Here is a 19460-nt window from a genome sequence, read left to right on the forward strand (position 1 = left end):
TTAGGGGACCGCCCATTGTCCTTAAGGGGTTAATATGCTTTCTTGGTCTAAGAGGCTGGCCGGGACGCTGTGTTGTCCCTTTAAGCTGGAAATCGGATTGCTGGACTCCCCAAATTTTAAGTGGTCAATGAGGGGCACTTTTGGTTTAGGGGGTGCGATTAGAGGGGGGCTTTATCGCGACTTTTGATTTGACTTTGTGACCCAACAATAGCTATTTACGTAGGTGAGTAAAGTATTTAGAATAATGTATTTTATTTGCAGAGTTTAATTTCTTACCTCCATCTCTGTTTCTATACACATTATTGGGACTTTGAGGGCTATAGTACCCTGTGCTGAGCTGCTAGAAAAGAGGGGCATCAGGCGAGGAAAAAGGGACACTTGGCAGATATGAGTTTGTTAGGAACTGTGCTCTATAGTTGCACCAGTGGAACCTCCTGATCCTAATTATTACACCGATATACAACATATCATGTTTATTTATTTTTTTATTTTGCCTTTCATTAAAATAATAATGAAAAAAATACCTATTAGTATTATATAAAATTATTATTTAAAATTATAAAAGTAATTTTTGGTGTAGGGTCTCCAAAAACAGGTTATTTTATAGCCTTAAAATGAATGACCTTTTCACTTTCAGATCAATGTCAGTCTGAATCCCATTGTACATCGCGCTGGAATATGATGGCGCTATGTAAAGGAACGATTACAGCCCAAATATCTCGATTTAATTTGGAATAATTCTGATGTTTTTGTCTGTACCGGCTCCGGACAGCAGAGGGCGGTGTTGCGTCATCTAATGCTAATGGCAGCGAGATGACCTTCTTTCCCTCCAAGGTGAGGTATTTTTGACATTGGTCAGAATTCACCTATAGGATACGGGAAGGATGAGCTTTATGGAAAAAGGATTAAATAATGCCTGGTATTTCCACACCAAATTCATTTAACCGCTAGCAAAAGCTCTACAATATCCAGCGGGGTGACTAGAGACTGAGATATATATATATTGTACAAAACTTCACGATAAGGGGTCGGGGATTACTGCCCACAACGTACTATCGGCCAACATTATTATTATTATTATTCCTATTCTTAAAAAAATCCCAACACATTCTATAGTGCAGTCAGATGCCTAAATCAGATCCAAACCCGGCACTATCTAAACCTGTCCTGATAACAACCCGGTGCTCCCTGAGCCAGTCCTCATAACAACCCGGTACTCCCTGAGCCAGTCCTGATAACAACCCGGTGCTCCCTGAGCCAGTCCTGATAACAACCCGGTGCTCCCTGAGCCAGTCCTCATAACAACCCGGTGCTCCCTGAGCCAGTCCTGATAACAACCCGGTGCTCCCTGAGCCAGTCCTGATAACAACCCGGTGCTCCCTGAGCCAGTCCTGATAACAACCCGGTGCTCCCTGAGCCAGTCCTCATAACAACCCAGTGCTCCCTGAGCCAGTCCTGATAACAACCCGGTGCTCCCTGAGCCAGTCCTGATAACAACCCGGTGCTCCCTGAGCCAGTCCTGATAACAACCCGGTGCTCCCTGAGCCAGTCCCGATACCAACCCGGTGATCTCTGCGCCAGTCCTGTTAATGTGCAGTCAGATCTCTACATTAGATACCAACCCGGTGCTCTCTGCGCCAGTCCCGATACCAACCCGGTGATCTCTGCGCCAGTCCCGATACCAACCCGGTGATCTCTGCGCCAGTGCCGATACCAACCCGGTGCTCTCTGCGCCAGTCCCGATACCAACCCGGTGCTCTCTGCGCCAGTCCCGATACCAACCAGGTGCTCTCTGCGCCAGTCCCGATACCAACCCGGTGCTCTCTGAGCCAGTCCTGTTAATGTGCAGTCAGATCTCCTACATTAGATTGAAACCCGGTTCTGTCTAAGCCAGTCCTGATAATATGCAGTTAGATGCCCTAAAATAAATACAAACCCAGCGCTGTCTGAGCCAGTCCTGATACACTGGTCCCAACCTTGACCCATGCCGTTTCCGTGCCACCTCCTGGTCATACTGTATGTTTCGCCCCTGCTGCGTTTAATTTGACAATCTCCCCTTATTTACGGCCGAAAATGATAAAAGATAAATAGATTAAATATTTACAGAGGGACCGGCATCCATGCCTTAGTTCTGTGTTCAGCACCAAGGACAGCTCCTGCCACGGCCATCGCCGTCGCCTCGTCCTCTGAGGCTTGGTGCGACCTGCGCAGAGGGGCAGTTAGTTTAATTAGCGCTGAAAGTTAAGGGCAGTTTGTAGGAAGGAGCGCAGAAGGAGTTTTTACCCCCCCCCCCCTCCGTTCTTGAAAGATGTTCCCGGAAAAGAACGCATCCTGTTATTGGGAGCAATCAATTAATTCCTTTCCAAACCTTTTAGCTCTTCCCATAATGTCTGAGCCTTTTATGCCACGGCATGGGAAGAGCGGGGTTAATGGCTCCTTGGGGGGGTTACGATCCTTGCCTTTCCTTCTCAGACATTTCAGTAATCTCTATCGGTTTGTTAACCCATTCAGAACCCCAGTCCCACCCTAAGTATGTATATTAGATTAATATCACACATTGGCTCCATTGTAGAATAAAGATCGGATGGGGGGGGCTTTACCAAGACCCTTTATGTTACTTTGCAACCCAGTGACAGATATTTCTGTTATTCTGCGAGGCATTTAAGATGAAGAATAATATATTCTAGTTATATGTTTTATTTTATAATCAGGTTCTGTTTTTACATTATTATGACATTTAGGGCTGTAGAACCCTGCGATACCCTCATGCCCGGCAAACATTCTGAGCCCCCTAGAAAAGAGGGGTATCGGGGGCGGCAATAGGTGGCGAGGGGTTCGTTCTATTCAGTTGGTTTCTGATCTATAGGGTAGGCTGACCGGTGGAAAGTGATTGGAGGCACCTAGAATTTATTTCCGTTTTTCCAACTTGTGTGCTGGATTTTGGTCCAACAGTCCTTGTGTCCACCACCAGGCAGCTGGTCCAGTGTCAGGGATGGTATGGCCACAAACACGTCAGGGGGTCAAAGGTAATAATGAGACGACCAGATACAAGCAGGACTGTCTTTAGCGATAATGGGGGTCCGGGCACCTGCCACCAGGGGCTGTTCTGATATTCTACCATCCGTTGGATAGAACACGCTTGGTCACCACACGCGCCGCACACTCAACTCACCCTCCGGGTTGGGTGTTAGTGGCTGGGTATGCCTGGCTACATGCTACGTAGCATCGGGGGCCTTAAAGTGCCATTGCCAGCCTGCTATGGTGGTTTGGGGCACATCTGCAGCAAACGTGGAGCAATCAGAAGCGACAAGCCATTGGTTGTCATGGTAATAGCTCTATATTAAGAACATTGCACCAAATGTACCCTTTGTACATAACTTTACAGGTGCGACATCATCGAACGATCCCCTGCATCCAGATTCTCGGGTCTACGATAGACCTCAAGTTATTAAAAGTCTCTCCCAGCTCATGAAGGTCCCTTCTTCACCCCTCTCCCTCCTCTCCCCCATGTAATACGTATTAAAATGTTATCCCAACAACAGCAAAGATCATTTGTTGTGTTGAAATGACACAGCCCTACCATTAATTAGCACCGACGCTTTAATATCAGCCCAGTTTAAACAATAGCAGACCGAAATGAATGAAGAACCTCGTTTACACTTCACCGGGAGCTTGTTTGGTTTCCAAGAGCAATTCATAGCCGTTTATTAAAGCATTTCATGCTCATCTCCCCGGCTCTATTAAACCGTACAGGTATATTATTAAAAAATGATTAATTGAGAAAGGGCCAGCCCCGTCCAATTCACTTTATCAACAGGACCTCTGGTATTTACATTTCGGTGGAATCCCAGCGCATGTTCCACTGATTAAAAACCTTGTTTGTTTACAATAAATTATTTAATGCTTTGAAATTAATGATCTACTAATTCCATGGAGCCGGTTAACTAAACAATGATAAATATATGAAGGTTTTCTCTCCTGCTAGGAAAAACGGTTACATTTAAAAAAGCTTCACTCCGAAAGGATATTATGTGTTGTGGGAGAAACCCTCGGAATCAGAATAATTATTCCTTAATGAAATAAAAAAAAGTATATAAAGCAAAAATGCGTAATAATGGGCATGTCTGAATGGGATTATCTGTTTGGCAGCCTCAGTGGCTGGGGCTCCGGGGGCCCAGGACAGTCCTGATTTCCGGGCGCTGTGGCCCTGTGCTGCGTAGGAACCCCAAAAAACAAGTGTCCCTTTTTTGGCATTTCAAATGCTGAAACACGATGCAGAACATCTTTTGTTTGGTTTCTTGAAAACTCGCTGCCCACCGTTCCATGATTCATAGCCTGCATTGTGTCTGAAGCCCAACTAATAGCCACAAAGACACCAGGATCGGGACCGTTTCCAAACAGACTTAATCTGCACTTCTAGTTCTTACCTCCATTTTCAATTATCTTTTTTTTTTTTTTACAACAACTAAACCCCCGTAAACAGAAGTCCAAAAACATCTTAAAGGGAAATATTTTTCCCCCAGCGCTGTATACAGTAATACCCCAGCTCTGTATACAGTAATACTAATAACCCCAGAGCTGTATACTGTAATATAACCCCCCAGCGCTATATACAGTAATATAACCCCCAGTGCTGTATACAGTAATATAACCCCCAGCGCTGTATACAGTAATATAACCCCCAGCGCTGTATACAGTAATATAACCCCCCAGCGCTGTATACAGTAATATAACCCCCAGCACTGTATACAGTAATATAACCCCCAGCGCTGTATACAGTAATATAACCCCCCAGCGCTGTATACAGTAATATAACCCCCCCAGCGCTGTATACAGTAATATAACCCCCCCACCGCTGTATACAGTAATATAACCCCCAGCACTGTATACAGTAATATAACCCCCCAGCGCTGTATACAGTAATATAGCCCCCCAGCGCTGTATACAGTAAAATAACCCCCAGCGCTGTATACAGTAAAATAACCCCCCCAGCGCTGTATACAGTAATAACCCCCAGCGCTGTATACAGTAATAACCCCCCAGCGCTGTATACAGTAATATAACCCCCAGCGCTGTATACAGTAATATAACCCCCCAGCGCTGTATACAGTAATACTAATAACCCCAGCACTGTATACAATAATAACCCCCCCCAGCGCTGTATACAGTAATATAACCCCAGCACTGTATACAGTAATATAACCCCCCAGCGCTGTATACAGTAATATAACCCCCCAGCGCTGTATACAGTAATATAACCCCCCAGCGCTGTATACAGTAATATAACCCCCCAGGGCTGTATACAGTAATATAACCCCCCAGGGCTGTATACAGTAATATAACCCCCCAGCGCTGTATACAGTAATATAACCCCCCAGCGCTGTATACAGTAATATAACCCCCAGCGCTGTATACAGTAATATAACCCCCAGCGCTGTATACAGTAATATAACCCCGCAGCGCTGTATACAGTAATATAACCCCCAGCGCTGTATACAGTAATAACCCCCAGCTCTGTGTACAGTTATGTTGGTCGGTGACAAAAACCTGGTTTGCCCCCCAAAAACTCCTTTTATCTGCAGACCTGGAGCCGCCGGTGCTGTCAGTCATGTGATATTTTGGGTGACTTTCCCGGCTCAAACACGGCACTGAGCTGATGCTTAATGGCGATGCTAATGAAGTCCATTCCTCCATAGACTTTTATGTGTCAGAGTTTCCATTAAGACTGAGGTATTCTGTTGTTTCTAGTAGATCAGATAACAGAACAAGAACTCATACAAATGGCTGATATGCAGCTGCCTGAAAATATTACAGAACTGTTTTTTGTTCTTTTAAAAGGAAACCATGCAATATTTAAAAAAATATATTTAATTTACTATTATTCATAAAAAAGGGTGCTGGTTCCTGTTTAAGAATACATTAATAATGTTTTGTACACCATGTAATAAGGAAACCCCTTAAATGAGTTGCTACAACGCTTTCCCTTTAAATTATATACTGGGATATATAATGTGCACATATATGCCATGTATTTCTATTCATATCTATCTATCTATCTATCTATCTATCTATCTATCTATCTATCTATCTATCTATCTATCTATATATATAATGTAAACACTACAGTATACCCCAGATTTAAATCACATTAAATGACATTTAAAAAGGTCAGAATTAACAAGTATCTGTCAGGAAAGGATGAGCAGTACAATATCTGGTGCTGACATACTACTCAGGGTCCCTGTAATAAGATGCCCTAAATGGTGGCAGCGGTGGGATTTTTCACCTTCTTCTGTAATTAAATTTCTAAATATAATTTTTATCGAATGGATCTGCGATCAGATGATCTTCCATTTCTTACTTGGAATCTGAAAGGGAATTTCATCCCAAATCTAGGAACACGTGGTTATATGATCTGTCACCATCCATTATTCTTAATATTAAGCAAATTAAGTTAAAGTAATTTCTAAACTTTGGTGTTTTTTAAACGTTGGAATCTTTTAGGAAGAAACGAGGAATCCGCTCTCAAATCAGCTTCTATTAACGTAACATAATTGTATTAAAAACTAAAAATATTAAAAATCTAAAAAAAATAATATCATTTACGCAATTATAGTAAATTTACAAAAATTTGAGTAAGGAAATAATTTCTTAATGCTGCATAAAATAGAATGCCTTATGAGAGACAACGGGGGGTAACTGGAGGGGGGCAGATGGGGTACTTTATTGGGTTAGAGGATAGAAGGATTACAGTTTCCTTACAAGACCATTGTTTTGTTCTTTAAAAGGGGTAATGGGAGGTATTGATATAAGATAGCATTTCAAGAAATGTAGGGTGGGCTAAGAGATGTGGCCACGTTATTTTAGTTTTTGGTATTTAGGAAGGTATATTCTTGCCCTTTCAGTGCCACAGAGGTATACAATGTTGACTGTAAGACCACTGAAAAGGTTAGATTTGTGTCCCTGCGCTCTGGTAACGTGTTTTATTCTAGGCATCTTGTCAACCTTTAAACATACTGAATATACCTTCAGAAAAATATCTCTGGAGTAATCCTACCGCAAATTTAAAAAATAAAAGTGAATAATAATAATTATATATATATATATATAAAATCTGGATTGGCCATCCGGCACACCGGGCAAATGCCCACTGGGTAGGGTGACCACACTGGCCATGTTTTCCAGGACACATATATTTTTACATATTGCTGACCAGCCCAGATAAAATGCAGTATGTGGGATGTATAGGCTTATGGAAAGGAACCAATTAGTCAGGTATACATCTTCCATACGGCAGGGCAGCTTCTGGCAGGTAAAGCATAGTGGCCCCATCATGCCCTTGCACACCCTTCCCTCCAGCAACTCACATACGCACTAGCACACACTTTTACACACACACACGCTAACACACATACACACATATACACATATATACTTTCATATAGTGCTTTCGGTAACTGATTTTCTTCCTAAAAGAGTGTATTGAAGACTTTAATTGACGAATAGCGTGTAGCTGCGTATCGGCCCTTTCGTTGTAAGGTAACATTGTCCCTTTCGATTCCTTCATTGAAATCCAGATGTGAGGACAGGCTGTATTGTGCCTTGAATTATCCACTAAGCGCCATAATGAATCCCGGATTTAACGGGGGGAAAAAAATCCACATAGAATCACATGAGAGGGAATCAGCGCACAATATGTTCAGACTTTGTATTATCCGATCTTGACCCTATATAATGCTTATCCCGTCTCGTTTTTTCCGAGAATGGCTCTGTTAACGGCTGGTGTCGGGGGAAAAAGTCACTATTTATAGTTTTTATTTTGGGTTATTGTGCGAGGCAAAGCTTTTGTCAAATGTGTGCGGTTCTATTAACCCCCTGATGCAGCGTTCCTTCGTATCTTACATATGGAAGCTATAGGATCTGTGTCGAAGTACATTATGAAACTAACAAATTCTGCACCCGCTGTTTCTGTGGACTTTGAGGGCAACTCAAGGCATGTCTCCTCGCAGCACAGGTCTCACACCAAATAATTGGCGTAAACCCTACAAGTCAAAACAAATGCAGAACCCGTGTGATCCGATAACGCAAACTAATAAAATGTATAGATTTCATAAAAAAATCTGATATGATCCATGGTGCCCCACCGAAATATTTCACACCATTGACTCTTTTGGATTACTTTTGAGCATATAAGAAGGACCAGCATGTGATCATATTAATCAGACATACTAACACGTAAACTCGCTATAACACCCACTTCCTCTTACACACTCTCTGCTTCCTCACATCACTAACACTAGGCTGACCCCCGACAATCTAACATCGTACTCTTAGACCGAGGCACACTCATGCTAATGCCATACACTTGCATACACACACTCTGATATCATCTGCACATACACAATCATGCTAACACCATACACTAACACTGTACAGTAACACCCCTGTGAAGAAGTGGTGTCCCCCTTGAAAATGCATTGGGGTATTCTGAAGAATACCCCCTCCCATATGTATTTGCCCCTTTCCTCGATCCCCAGCTCCTTGGCTGGCAGGAGATGTGTTCAGCGTTGGCTCGGTGAGGATTCTGGAGGGGAGTCTATCGAGACCCCCATACATATACACAGAAAGTGCTCCTATTCCTTTCAATTGGAGTGCTTTCCTGCCACTGATTGTCTACTTCAAGCAACCAATCAGTGATGTGAAAATAGGACAACGGAGAGGGAGTTGTGCTGCCGCTCTTGAGCTGCAGCTTCTTCAAAAGGTTGAAGAACGCCTAGTACAGTGCTTCATATCATGGCCATTGTAATCCTCTCTCTTCTAATTGAACACTTCCTTCTTCAAGAGATTTGCGCACTAATGTGATGATAACGAGGATTTGGGGACGTATGGAACCGTGACAAACGATGGCGTCTTTGAAGGGGGCACCATTTGTAATCCATAGAGAAACAAAAAAGTCAACTTGGTATGTTACCTGTGTTACCACGATTTCAAATAGAAACATAGTATCTCGCAGGCAGATCGGCCCCGACTAGTAAAGACTTTGTTGGTCTTGTCTTAGATTCAGGACCCATATGCCTTATGCATATCCTCCGTAGTGGAGATCAGAGATCTCCCTTGTAACGGAGCCGTTGAGGTGCGGAGCACAGATTTTGGGGCAGCAGGACCTGCCGCCGTAGGCTTAGTCGACCTGGAACGGAATACATCACTTGTCCTGGGCTATAAAATTAATAGCCCTCAAATAATGACTTTTTGGTGTAATCCTCGCACGCCAACCCAAACTTGTCTGGTGAAAGGTGGTTACAAGGAGTGAGACAAGACTCGGCTGATGGGATTGCAGAGGAGGGAGCCTATAAATGTTTATAGTGTATTTTTATTATCCTTCATGAACAGTGCTGCCAAGGCTGCAGGGGGTAGGGACGCCGTAACAACGTGCCAGACCACCGCCTCGTGGTTCTGAAGGGGTTAAGGAGAGCCCTACAACACCTGTTGCTGTTAAAGGGACAGCTCTCCTTCCTGGATCCCTCCTCCCGTACTGTTGACCTAGAAACCGAGATACAGCCTCTAGGACCCAGCTGTAGCCAATCACGTGACAGAAGGAGGAGAGGAAGGGGGGGTGAAACTGTATATCTAATGGGGGGGGGGGGGTCCAAAGCACAGGTGCATACGGGAAGACCATACACACACACTGATATATATATATATATATATATACCGGCGATCCAGTATATAAATAAATGTGTGTATAGAGAGCGAGAGAGATTTATAGAATGCGGAGATTCTACCTACCAACAATTCAATGCCAAGAATGCTATTTTTATGCATAGAATCTCTCCTGAAAGCGACCGAAATAAACAAAGGATCAAGAAAGACACGGAGAGGAGAGCTGGGGGATGGGGAGACTGTCCCATATATGTGTAGCAGAGATATATATGTGTAACATATAGAAAAAGGGAAAAGCCCTATTATATTTAGTGGAAGAAATCGCTTAGAAGAAAAGACAAAGAGGGGATTTTGGGGACCGCGGGGAGGGATCGGGAACAGGAGAAAAAAATGAAAGATTTGGAAAACAAAATGAAACGGTTAATGAGACCGGGGGGGGGGTAGATAGGAGGGTTATTACAGGACAGGGAGGGTAGGTGAGTTATTGATGGGGAGAGCCGTAAAGCGATAGCAGAAAAAAACACAAAAGAGGTAGAGACCAGAAGGGCAGAAAGGATTGAAAGGGAGGAGAGAAAGTGGCCCGAGGGTATAGACACGGGAGGGCAAGGAGGGATTGAGAAAAAAAGAGACAAGGAGAGGGATAACGAGATAGAGAAAGAAAGCGCGAGACTGGGATAGAGAGACGAGGAGACGGGGAGAATGAGAGAGGACACAGTGGGAGAGAGAGGACAGACAGAGAGGGGAGGGAATTAATATCAGAGGGGACAATCGGGTTGGGAGAGTACAGGGGGGAGTACAGGGGGAGAGTACAGGGGGGGAGTACAGGCGGAAGGCACTGAGGTAAGCGGAGCTGCAGAGAGATAGACAGAGAATAGCCGGAGAGAAGCTGCCTGCGAGGAGGACAGGGAGGGACTGCCACCATCTCACACAATAAGCCAGAGGCCGTTACCAGGCAGGGAACCGGCAAGCCCAGGTGCAGGCTGAGGACGGGTCAGGGCACCGGGGGGGGGACGGCGGGAGGCCCAGCCTCTAGGAAGAAAAAAAAAAAAAGAAGGCACTTCTGGGATGTGGTTATCAGCAGAATAAAAGGAGGACACAGAAGCCAAACAGCGGCAGAGGCTGCGGGATGAGAGAGCGGAGGGCAGGCAGGTTACCCCGGATCTAATTACTGCCAAGCACAGGTAAGGGCACCTGTACCACTCGCATGCTGGCACCTCTCCATTAACACCTTCCATGCCAGTTTAACCCCTTCCGCATGCAAAACCATTGGGCTCAGCCTCACCGCGGCATTAGCCCCTGCTACAGCGGGGCAGCCTATTGGAACATTAACCCTTTCTCTGCCAGAGATGATGGGCACCTCTACATGGAACCCTGTTTTGTTGGCAAACACACGCAGAGCATTTCACCATGACGCTATGGCATCACAAAGATCAGGACATTGCGCCTCTGTCCTGGGGGGAAAAAAATCACAGTCCATTTCCCGACTAACCCTTTCCTTCCCAGTAATCCCAATTTCCTTATTTCCAAATAATATCTATACGGTAGCCTAAAACTCCTTACTCCTTGCTTGCGAGACCTGCAGAGCCTCTCCGTTAAACACGCAGAGCATTGCACCCTTAACCTATTTCTGCCCCAAAAATATCTTCAAAGTCCTTGAAAATTTTCGCCTTGCACTCATTTAACCGTTTCCACGCCAAATACGGGAACATCATTGACGCATTAACCCTTTACCAGCCAGGGCCCTGCTGGACGTCGTCGTTTCTACTGGGCGCTGTTTCTAACGGGTTAATAGAGCAACTCCTTTGGGCAAATAGTCAATTAACCCTTTGAGTGTCTCTGGGAATGTGGCACAATCAGGCCCTTTCACCGCCGCACACAGCGTCACCATTATAACCCCAGTTACATGTCCTGGAAAATCCTGCGCTATGTATGTAGTGCATTTAACCGTTTAGCTGCCAGGCGTCTTTCTCTCCGGCAGCCGGTTTTGCACGGCGGCTTCGGCAGGCGCTCCTACAGACCACATACCACGACCGGGTTTCTGCATGTGTGTCAGGCACACGCAGGGCCGCTGTGTGCGGATAAGAGTGATGGGGTGTGCGTGCGTGGAACGGTTCTGCAGCAGTGTGCATTGTGTGTGTGTGCGAGGCTGTACTGAGACCCTTTGTGTGTCTCGCACATAAGGCTGTCTCAGCGCTGTCTGCCTGCTGTAGATGCACACGATTAATCATTCCGTGCTGGACACGTATACACAGGGGCGCCGGCCAACGGCAACGGGCAATTTTATTACACCTTTTCTATATATTTTAAATTTATCAACATCTATCCGGCTGCCCGTATAGAACGTAACCCAGAAAAGAAGCATAGCAGAGCTGTCTCTTTGTATTGTGCGGGGAAGCATCGGTCATTGACAGGCCTCGCTATTGTGATAGATAGATAGATAGATAGATAGATAGATAGATAGATAGATAATGACAGATAGATTGTAAGCTCATTTGAGCAGGGCCCTCCTCACCTGTTGTTTCTGTAAGTCTAATTGTTATATACTACCTGTCATGTCCTGTTTACCCATTGTACAGCGCTACGGAATAAGATGGTGCTATATAAAACACTAAATAAAAATAAATAATAATAGATAGATAGTAAGCTCATTTGTTCAGGGCCCTCCTCACCTGTTGTTTTTGTAAGTCTGATTGTTATATACTACCTGTCATTTCCGGTTTACCCATTGTACAGCGCTACGGAATAAGATGTTGCTATATAAAACAATAAATAAAAATAAATAAATAAATAATAATAATTGATAGATAGATAGATAGATAGATAGATAGATAGATAGATAGATAGATTATAAGCTCATTTGATCAGGGCCTGATCAAGTCAAGTCTGATTGTTAAATACTACCTGTCATTTCCGGTTTACCCATTGTACAGCGCTGCAGAATATGATGGCGCTATATAAACCAATAAATCATAATAATATAGATAGATAGATAGATATAAGACAGTGACCTGTAGGCTTTGTTATTTTGTTACTAATTTCTTACATGCATTTACTAATCTCCCGATAAAATGATCTTTGTGATTTTGGATTCTTTGTCTCACACGGAAAAAAAACCCAAAACATTTTATTTACATGAATAATTGATATGAGGCCGGAATTTATTTGTAGATGCCAATGTATATTTAAAGCCATATCCCAGCGCTGGATTATAAATGACTCACTGGATTTGTGCGCCAATGGAAAGAGATGTGTAATTTTTTAACCGTCTGAGTACTGGGGCATTAGGGGTATCATTGCGGCGCTGGCAGCAGAAATTGCGACTGGGAACCACAGAGCCCTTCATCATGTGTCTGAGGACCAGTATGTTGGCACCTTGATCCCATTTCACAAGGTCTGACTGTTGGGCCACCATTATCTGGGTCACTATTTACTTAGGGCCTGATTAAAGAAGTGCAGCCCCCACCATGCCCCCTATATTGAAAACAATGCATCTAAATTCAATGTAGGGATGTCCAGAGATTGTACATGTGCAGGCCCCGGGGCCCCTCCAGAGGCTGAGCACCCAACAACTGAGCTGAACTGGCTGTCCCCCCTGATGGCAGCCCCAGGTTAATAATCCAGGGGTAATATTATCAGGATAGGTGTGTATTCGCCTGTAACTAGGAAGCTCCTATTGGGGAGGCAGGTAATTTCGTTGGTGTCTGTGCCGGTGAATGCGTGGAAGCTATCGGCTGCTGGGTGTGAGTGCAGTGTGGTTGGATGAATGTGGTGTGAATGCATGAATGTGGTTGTATTGTTTTGGTGTGGTTCTATGAATGTGGTGTGACTTCATGAATATGATGTTGTATGAATGTGGTGTGGTTGTATGAATGTGGTCTCATTGTGTGAATGTGACGTTGTATGAATGTGGTGTGACTGAATGAATGTGATGTTGTATGAATGTGGTCTCATTGTGTGAATGTGATGTGGTTGTATGAATGTGGTGTGACTGAATGAATGTGATGTTGTATGAATGTGGTCTCATTGTGTGAATGTGATGTGATTGTATGAATGTGGTGTGACTGAATGAATGTGATGTTGTATGAATGTGGTGTGGTTGTGTGAATGTGGTGTGATTGTATGAATGTGGTAGGGCCAGGAGTGAGGGGATAGCTGACAGTGTGCTGGTACAGTATGTGTATAGATGTGGCATGTTCTGCCTCTGGGTCTGCTCCTGTGAGAATACAAACACGTCTCATATTCCTTAGGATTTTGTGTTTCTCGATGCACACAAATGTATTTAACCCAAAATTCCGTCATTTTTACATGAATTCATTGAATTTTTCGAGCCTTGTATCTGTATTTATGTCAGGAGACGCCTGCAAGTCCTGCAATCCCTGAAACTGTCCTCTGCTGCCGGTTACTCTGGACTATAACTCCTATTACACAGAGTCATAGTCTACAGCGGCTTCTTATAGTAAAGTCAGAGACGTCCGTAGGTTTTCAGGGGCTATTTAAGGCGTTCTCTCCCTAATAAAGACAAAAGACTGAATTAAAGACAAAGCGTTTGTTTAAAAAAATATTACGATGATGCAAAAAATGCGATACCTTTTTTGTTTTTTTCCCCTTAAATGGCTGCCCTATCCGCTGGAGGTGCCCCACTTATTCCGCAGCGATGTTAGCGCCACCTATGTGTGAGGCTGTGTGCTACGCGTACTGAAATGACCCCATTACTGTCCTTTATGTACACATACTGCATTACGATTGGTTCCTTATATACAGTAACTGCTGTTTGCGAAGAGTTAATGCCAGCGTTAGGTGATGCAAGAAGCCTCATTTGAGACAATGAGGCTACGGCAGAAATTCAATTTATTCATAGTTCTAGGCTACTCTCACTGCAGGGTGACACATGGTATCCACCGACTGTCCCGTGGATCCATGTATCACAGGGACGCCGTTAACTGTTTGCGGACCGGGTACCAGCCGGCAAGCCGCACATAACCCGCCAGGAACCGTACATCATCGCTGCACAGATTAATCGGGAGACAGGAGAACTGGCTGTACTCTCAGATCGAAAACCTACTGGGGGGGGGGGGAAACGTCGCAAATCTGAAATCTAAGCGGCGAAAGCCGTAATTAACAAAAGCGATTTGATGCAAATGTGGAGCAGTCACCAGGGAAACCAGTTCACATGGAGCAGTCACCAGGGAAACCAGTTCAAGTGGAGCAGTCACCGGGGAAACCAGTTCACCAGGGAAACCTATTTTATGTTTCCGTTGGTCGGGCCTCCAACTCCGAATTTTGCTTTATAAATACATCAAAGAGGGTTTTTTCACTATAAATGGATACCAAGCATAACAATTATTAGAAAAAACTACGGGTTCCCAATATGTCCGGCTTAGGGGAGAGAAGAGAGAGAGGAGATGGGAGAGAGAAGTTTATTTCAAAGGAGGGGAAACATTGTAAAGTATTAGGGCTGTAAGGAGGTTTTATTTTATTGAGAGGATGTTAGATAAATGGAACAGCCTCCCAGCAGAAGAGGTAGAGGTTAATACAGTGAGGGTATTAAACATGCATGGGATAGACATACGGCTCCTGAATCTAAGACGAGACCAACGACTGATTAAGGTTTGAGTCTTTACAGCAGGAGAAACGGGCAGACTAGACGGGGGCCGAATGGGGCCGATCTGCCGGCAAATTGTACGTTTCCGTAGAGGTGGTCCGTTAATTTTAGACATCTCCATGAAACATTAAGGAACCAAAGAAAGAACGCGCACTCGTTTATTATGGGAATTATTCCGGAGGTCGTACAGCTGGCAGCCGGCAGTTTCGTTTAGGTTCGGTAGGCTGGATTTGGCTGCCGTCCCCCTCGTTCTGTAATGCATGATTTCATAAAACATCAGCGACAAACAGTCAAACCCAACAACTGAGCTCATTGTGTTCAGTGTTGGTGGAACTTGGCAACGCTTGGTTAATTTGGGAGGCGAAAGAATGAAAAATATTCTACCCATTTTTGCAAATCCATTTCATGTCTGGAGTGAATTAGGGGGCAAATTTTCCATTAGACGGACTTGGGGTGCGCCTGGGACGCCACGTATTTACCAGGAGACGAAGGGTCTTCGCAATACTCTCACAAAAAGCTCTGCTGGGTCCCACACTTTCATCTGTATGTGTGTTTATGTGTATATATAGTGTATATAGTATATATATATATATATATATATATATATATATATACTGGCAGGGTTACCACCTGTCCAGGTTTCACCTGGCCAGCCACAGACTTAAGACTTAAGTCCTGGGTCCCACACTTTCATCTTTATGGTATGGAAAGTGTGGCAGCCCTTATGCAGAGGCTGCTTCCTTTGTGCTCTCCCTCTTCTGCTCCTTATGGAAGGTGGGAATGGGTGGGGCCAGTAGAACATGTGGGTGGGGCTGGTCACATGTGGGCAGGGTTAGCCATGCATTTAGGCGTCAATTTACTTATATAAGGTTTAAGTAGTGGGCAGAGCCTGGGGAGTGATTTGAAGCCACAAGTACTGCTTGGTGATCAAATGCTGCCCATAGGCACAGTAATCAACTCTGATTCCGTACTTCTGCTATAAATGCTATTTATCTCAGCCCTTTTGTTTTAGTGGGTGTGGTCAGAGGTGTGGCAAGGGGAGGGGCTTTACCAAAATTAAAATAAAAGGTATATAATAATGAATATTATTGATTGATAGCCTATATTAAGATGTGTTACATTGTTATAATGTGACACGCAATGTTTTGGGTTCCATTTGGGAGAGTTAATAAGGCCTTGGTATTTTTCTTTTACAGTGTGAGTATGAGTGCTGGTTCGGTGGAGCAGGAGCCGGCCCGGAAGCTTGGTTGTTGTGGAGTGCCGGTGATCACAGAAGACATGCAGGCCCTGGCTATCCGCAGCTTGTCCGGGAGCGAGGTGCAGAAGCATTACGAGCTGATCCGGGAACTAGGAAAAGGAACATATGGAAGGGTAGAGCTGGTGTCCCACAAGAGCACAGGTATGGGCGAGGGTGCTGAAGACAGTTTAATGTCTAGCGCCATACACGATGGCGACACTGAGCACAGCAACAACACACAGGGTAGTTACACTTCCTTAAAGCGCACAGTACTGTATAGGGAGTATTTCATCCCTTTCCATACATTGTGTGTTACATCCATGTGGCCCCGATTGCTACTTACAGAAATGTGAGAAATCTATAAAGATTCTTGTGCAACTTTATATGGCTGTAAAGGCTTGTGATCCCATTAGGAGAAATGCTCTGTGGTCGGGGACTTTCTCACCACAAATTACCCAGATACACAAAAAATTGTGATTGTGCGTCAATCACAAAACACGTCTGGAGGAACGGAAAGACTGCGTTATGTGCTCCTTCAGCTTCTGTCTTTGGGCTTGCGTATGGGTTTGGATTTTTAATAAAAAATTAATTAAACCTGATATTTTTGACTTAAGTAAGTGGTACTGGGAGTTCTATTCTGGAAGCAGCCGCCTTTGTGTCCTCTAAAACGCCGGATTTTCTCAGATACATAATTTATTAGCCAGGTTGCCAGGAATAACATAGCAGGTGGAAAAATGGTACAGAACAGGAAAAAAAATGGAACAAGCCAGAAAAATTAGTAATACTTGTATATGAGGGTTGACAAACAAAGATAATGTTCACCAAACCCTAAATTGATTCTGACTTTCCCGACACAGGAAATAAAATGGCCCTCAAGTTTGTGAATAAGAACAAGACCAAGCTGAAGAGCTTCCTTCGGGAGTTCAGCGTGACCAGTGCCCTTTCTTGCAGTCCATTCATCATCAGAGCTTTCCACGTGCTCTTCCAGACCGAGGAGTGCTACGTCTTCGCTCAAGAATATGCCCCAGCCGGTGACCTTTTCGACATCATCCCTCCACAGGTGATCAGTGCGGTGGGATTGAAAAGATGTGTTTTCCTAGTTTGATTATTTTGACCAGAAAAGGGACCCCATTTAAAGTTAATTGAATAATCAAGGGATTTGGGGTTCAACAAAGTTTGGTATTAAGCCATGAGAAGGTTGTTGGATGCACCTGTCGGATAAGGCAATTAATTATTGGTGAAACAAATGGGTCAAAGTACCAAAGCCAATCCATACCCATAGTTATTTTTCTGACCAAAAGTATTTTTTCTCCTGGTGGTCTATCTTGGCGCATGTTGGTTTATTTTTGTACGAGCCCATGGTTGGTGGGTATCTTTGTAAGCTCAGTGTGGTCACCAAGAATGTTCCCTTCTGTTATTACCATTCTTATTGTTTTGACAGGTTGGTCTACCAGAGGACATGGTGAAGCGTTGTGTACAGCAGCTTGGGTTGGCTCTCGACTTCATGCACAGTAAAAGTTTGGTCCACCGGGATATTAAACCCGAAAACGTCCTTCTTTTTGACTGCGAGTGCCGACGGGTTAAGCTTGCCGACTTTGGCATGACCCGTAAAGTGGGTTGCCGTGTAAAACGCGTTAGTGGCACCATCCCATACACTGCACCTGAGGTGTGTCAGGCTGGCCGCACCGAAGGCTTCCCAGTGGAAACCAGCTTAGACGTCTGGGCCTTTGGGGTACTCATTTTTTGTGTCCTCACTGGCAATTTTCCTTGGGAGTCTGCATCTCCGGGAGATACCTTCTTTGAGGAATTTGTGCATTGGCAGAAGGGGCGACTGCCTGGTCTTCCCTCTCAGTGGCGCCGTTTTTCAGACAATGCCCTACGAATGTTCCAGCGCCTACTTTCCCTGGAGTCAGAAAAAAGGAGCCCGGTCAAAGAGGTCTTCTATTACATCAAGTATGACCTATTATCTGAAGCTAGACGCAGACCTAGCTACCGCTCTCGTAAACAGACAGGAGAAAAGATACCACCAGTGCCCCAGCGTCATGAGAATCCCACCCCTCTCAAGAGGACAATTCTCACCGAAGGAGGCTCTTCGCCACGTGCTCCACATTCTCTGCCAGAACCTGGCCAACCATCTGCTGGTGCTGGTAGGACGGAAGGACAGCGGGATAAGAGCAAAGCCCAATTGCTTTTAGCCACTGCCATTGAGATCTGTGTGTAGGAAGGATGTTCTCCTGGACTTCGCTTGTGATGTCATTGGGCCCAAGTAAAGGTCACCTCCTGTGGAGAACTTGAAATAGGTTTGACCCTAAACGGAACCTACGCTTTGAACCCTACAAGCAAAACAATGGTGCAAACAAAGGCTTATTAGAATAATAAACTGTTTGGGGGTAGGTTGGAGTATTAAGAAGCCTTTTTGGACAAACGTGGGTACAAAGACATTATATTTAGTGACTCTATGCTGGTTTTGTTCTCTTCTCCTTTGACTTTCAAAGACTAGGCACCATAGAGCCATATAATAGGCTACTGAGTGAACTTGGGCAGCAGGAACGCCAGACATCCAATGACTGTAAGCACCAAGCTGGTACACGAGGGGGTCAGTATAAGTGCAAATCCTGCGTTAAAAAAAAAAGGTACAATATATACCAATACTTTGAAACAAACAGCACAGATAGGGCTAGTGCAATCCTACCACATAATCACCATCCAGCAGATGTCTACAGAAAAGACAAACTCCAAAGCTCCTTATCTCCTCGCTCCAGCCAGACCCTATAGTACATTAATGCACAGGACAACGAAGGCAGGGAACATCCACCTGGTCTTACTACGTAACCATTCTAACTATCAAGGGCTTACTAAACTACTCATTAAAAAAGAAAGGATTCCTATAAGACATCTCGATCACGTAGGAAAGGAACCGGACCCTGACCCTTCTTTTCAAATCAGACTCACAATCCAATA

General features: G+C 44.4%; 1 protein-coding gene across 1 annotated transcript; it reads left to right on the forward strand.

The window, feature by feature from the left end:
* Positions 1-14314: 14314 nt before the first annotated feature.
* LOC149285843 (serine/threonine-protein kinase SBK1-like) lies at positions 14315-18720 on the forward strand. The gene is made up of 4 exons (XM_089494944.1): positions 14315-14352; positions 16459-16661; positions 17357-17559; positions 17941-18720. The coding sequence occupies exons 1-4, from the start codon at positions 14315-14317 to the stop codon at positions 18718-18720; spliced, it is 1224 nt and encodes a 407-aa protein (XP_089351070.1).
* Positions 18721-19460: the final 740 nt, after the last annotated feature.

This window comes from Sceloporus occidentalis, unplaced genomic scaffold, assembly GCF_023333645.1.
Source record: "Sceloporus occidentalis isolate IW3139 unplaced genomic scaffold, rSceOcc1.0.p SCAF_76, whole genome shotgun sequence".
NCBI classification, from domain to species: Eukaryota; Metazoa; Chordata; class Lepidosauria; order Squamata; family Phrynosomatidae; genus Sceloporus; species Sceloporus occidentalis.

Bases quoted from the DNA above. Each gene is read 5' to 3' on its own strand.
- LOC149285843 (XM_089494944.1), top strand. From the start codon at position 14,315: ATGTTAGCGCCACCTATGTGTGAGGCTGTGTGCTACGC. The intron at 16,662-17,356 runs GTATGGGCGAGG...TTCCCGACACAG, and splicing joins GGTGTCCCACAAGAGCACAG to GAAATAAAATGGCCCTCAAG. The intron at 17,560-17,940 runs GTGATCAGTGCG...TTGTTTTGACAG, and splicing joins TCGACATCATCCCTCCACAG to GTTGGTCTACCAGAGGACAT.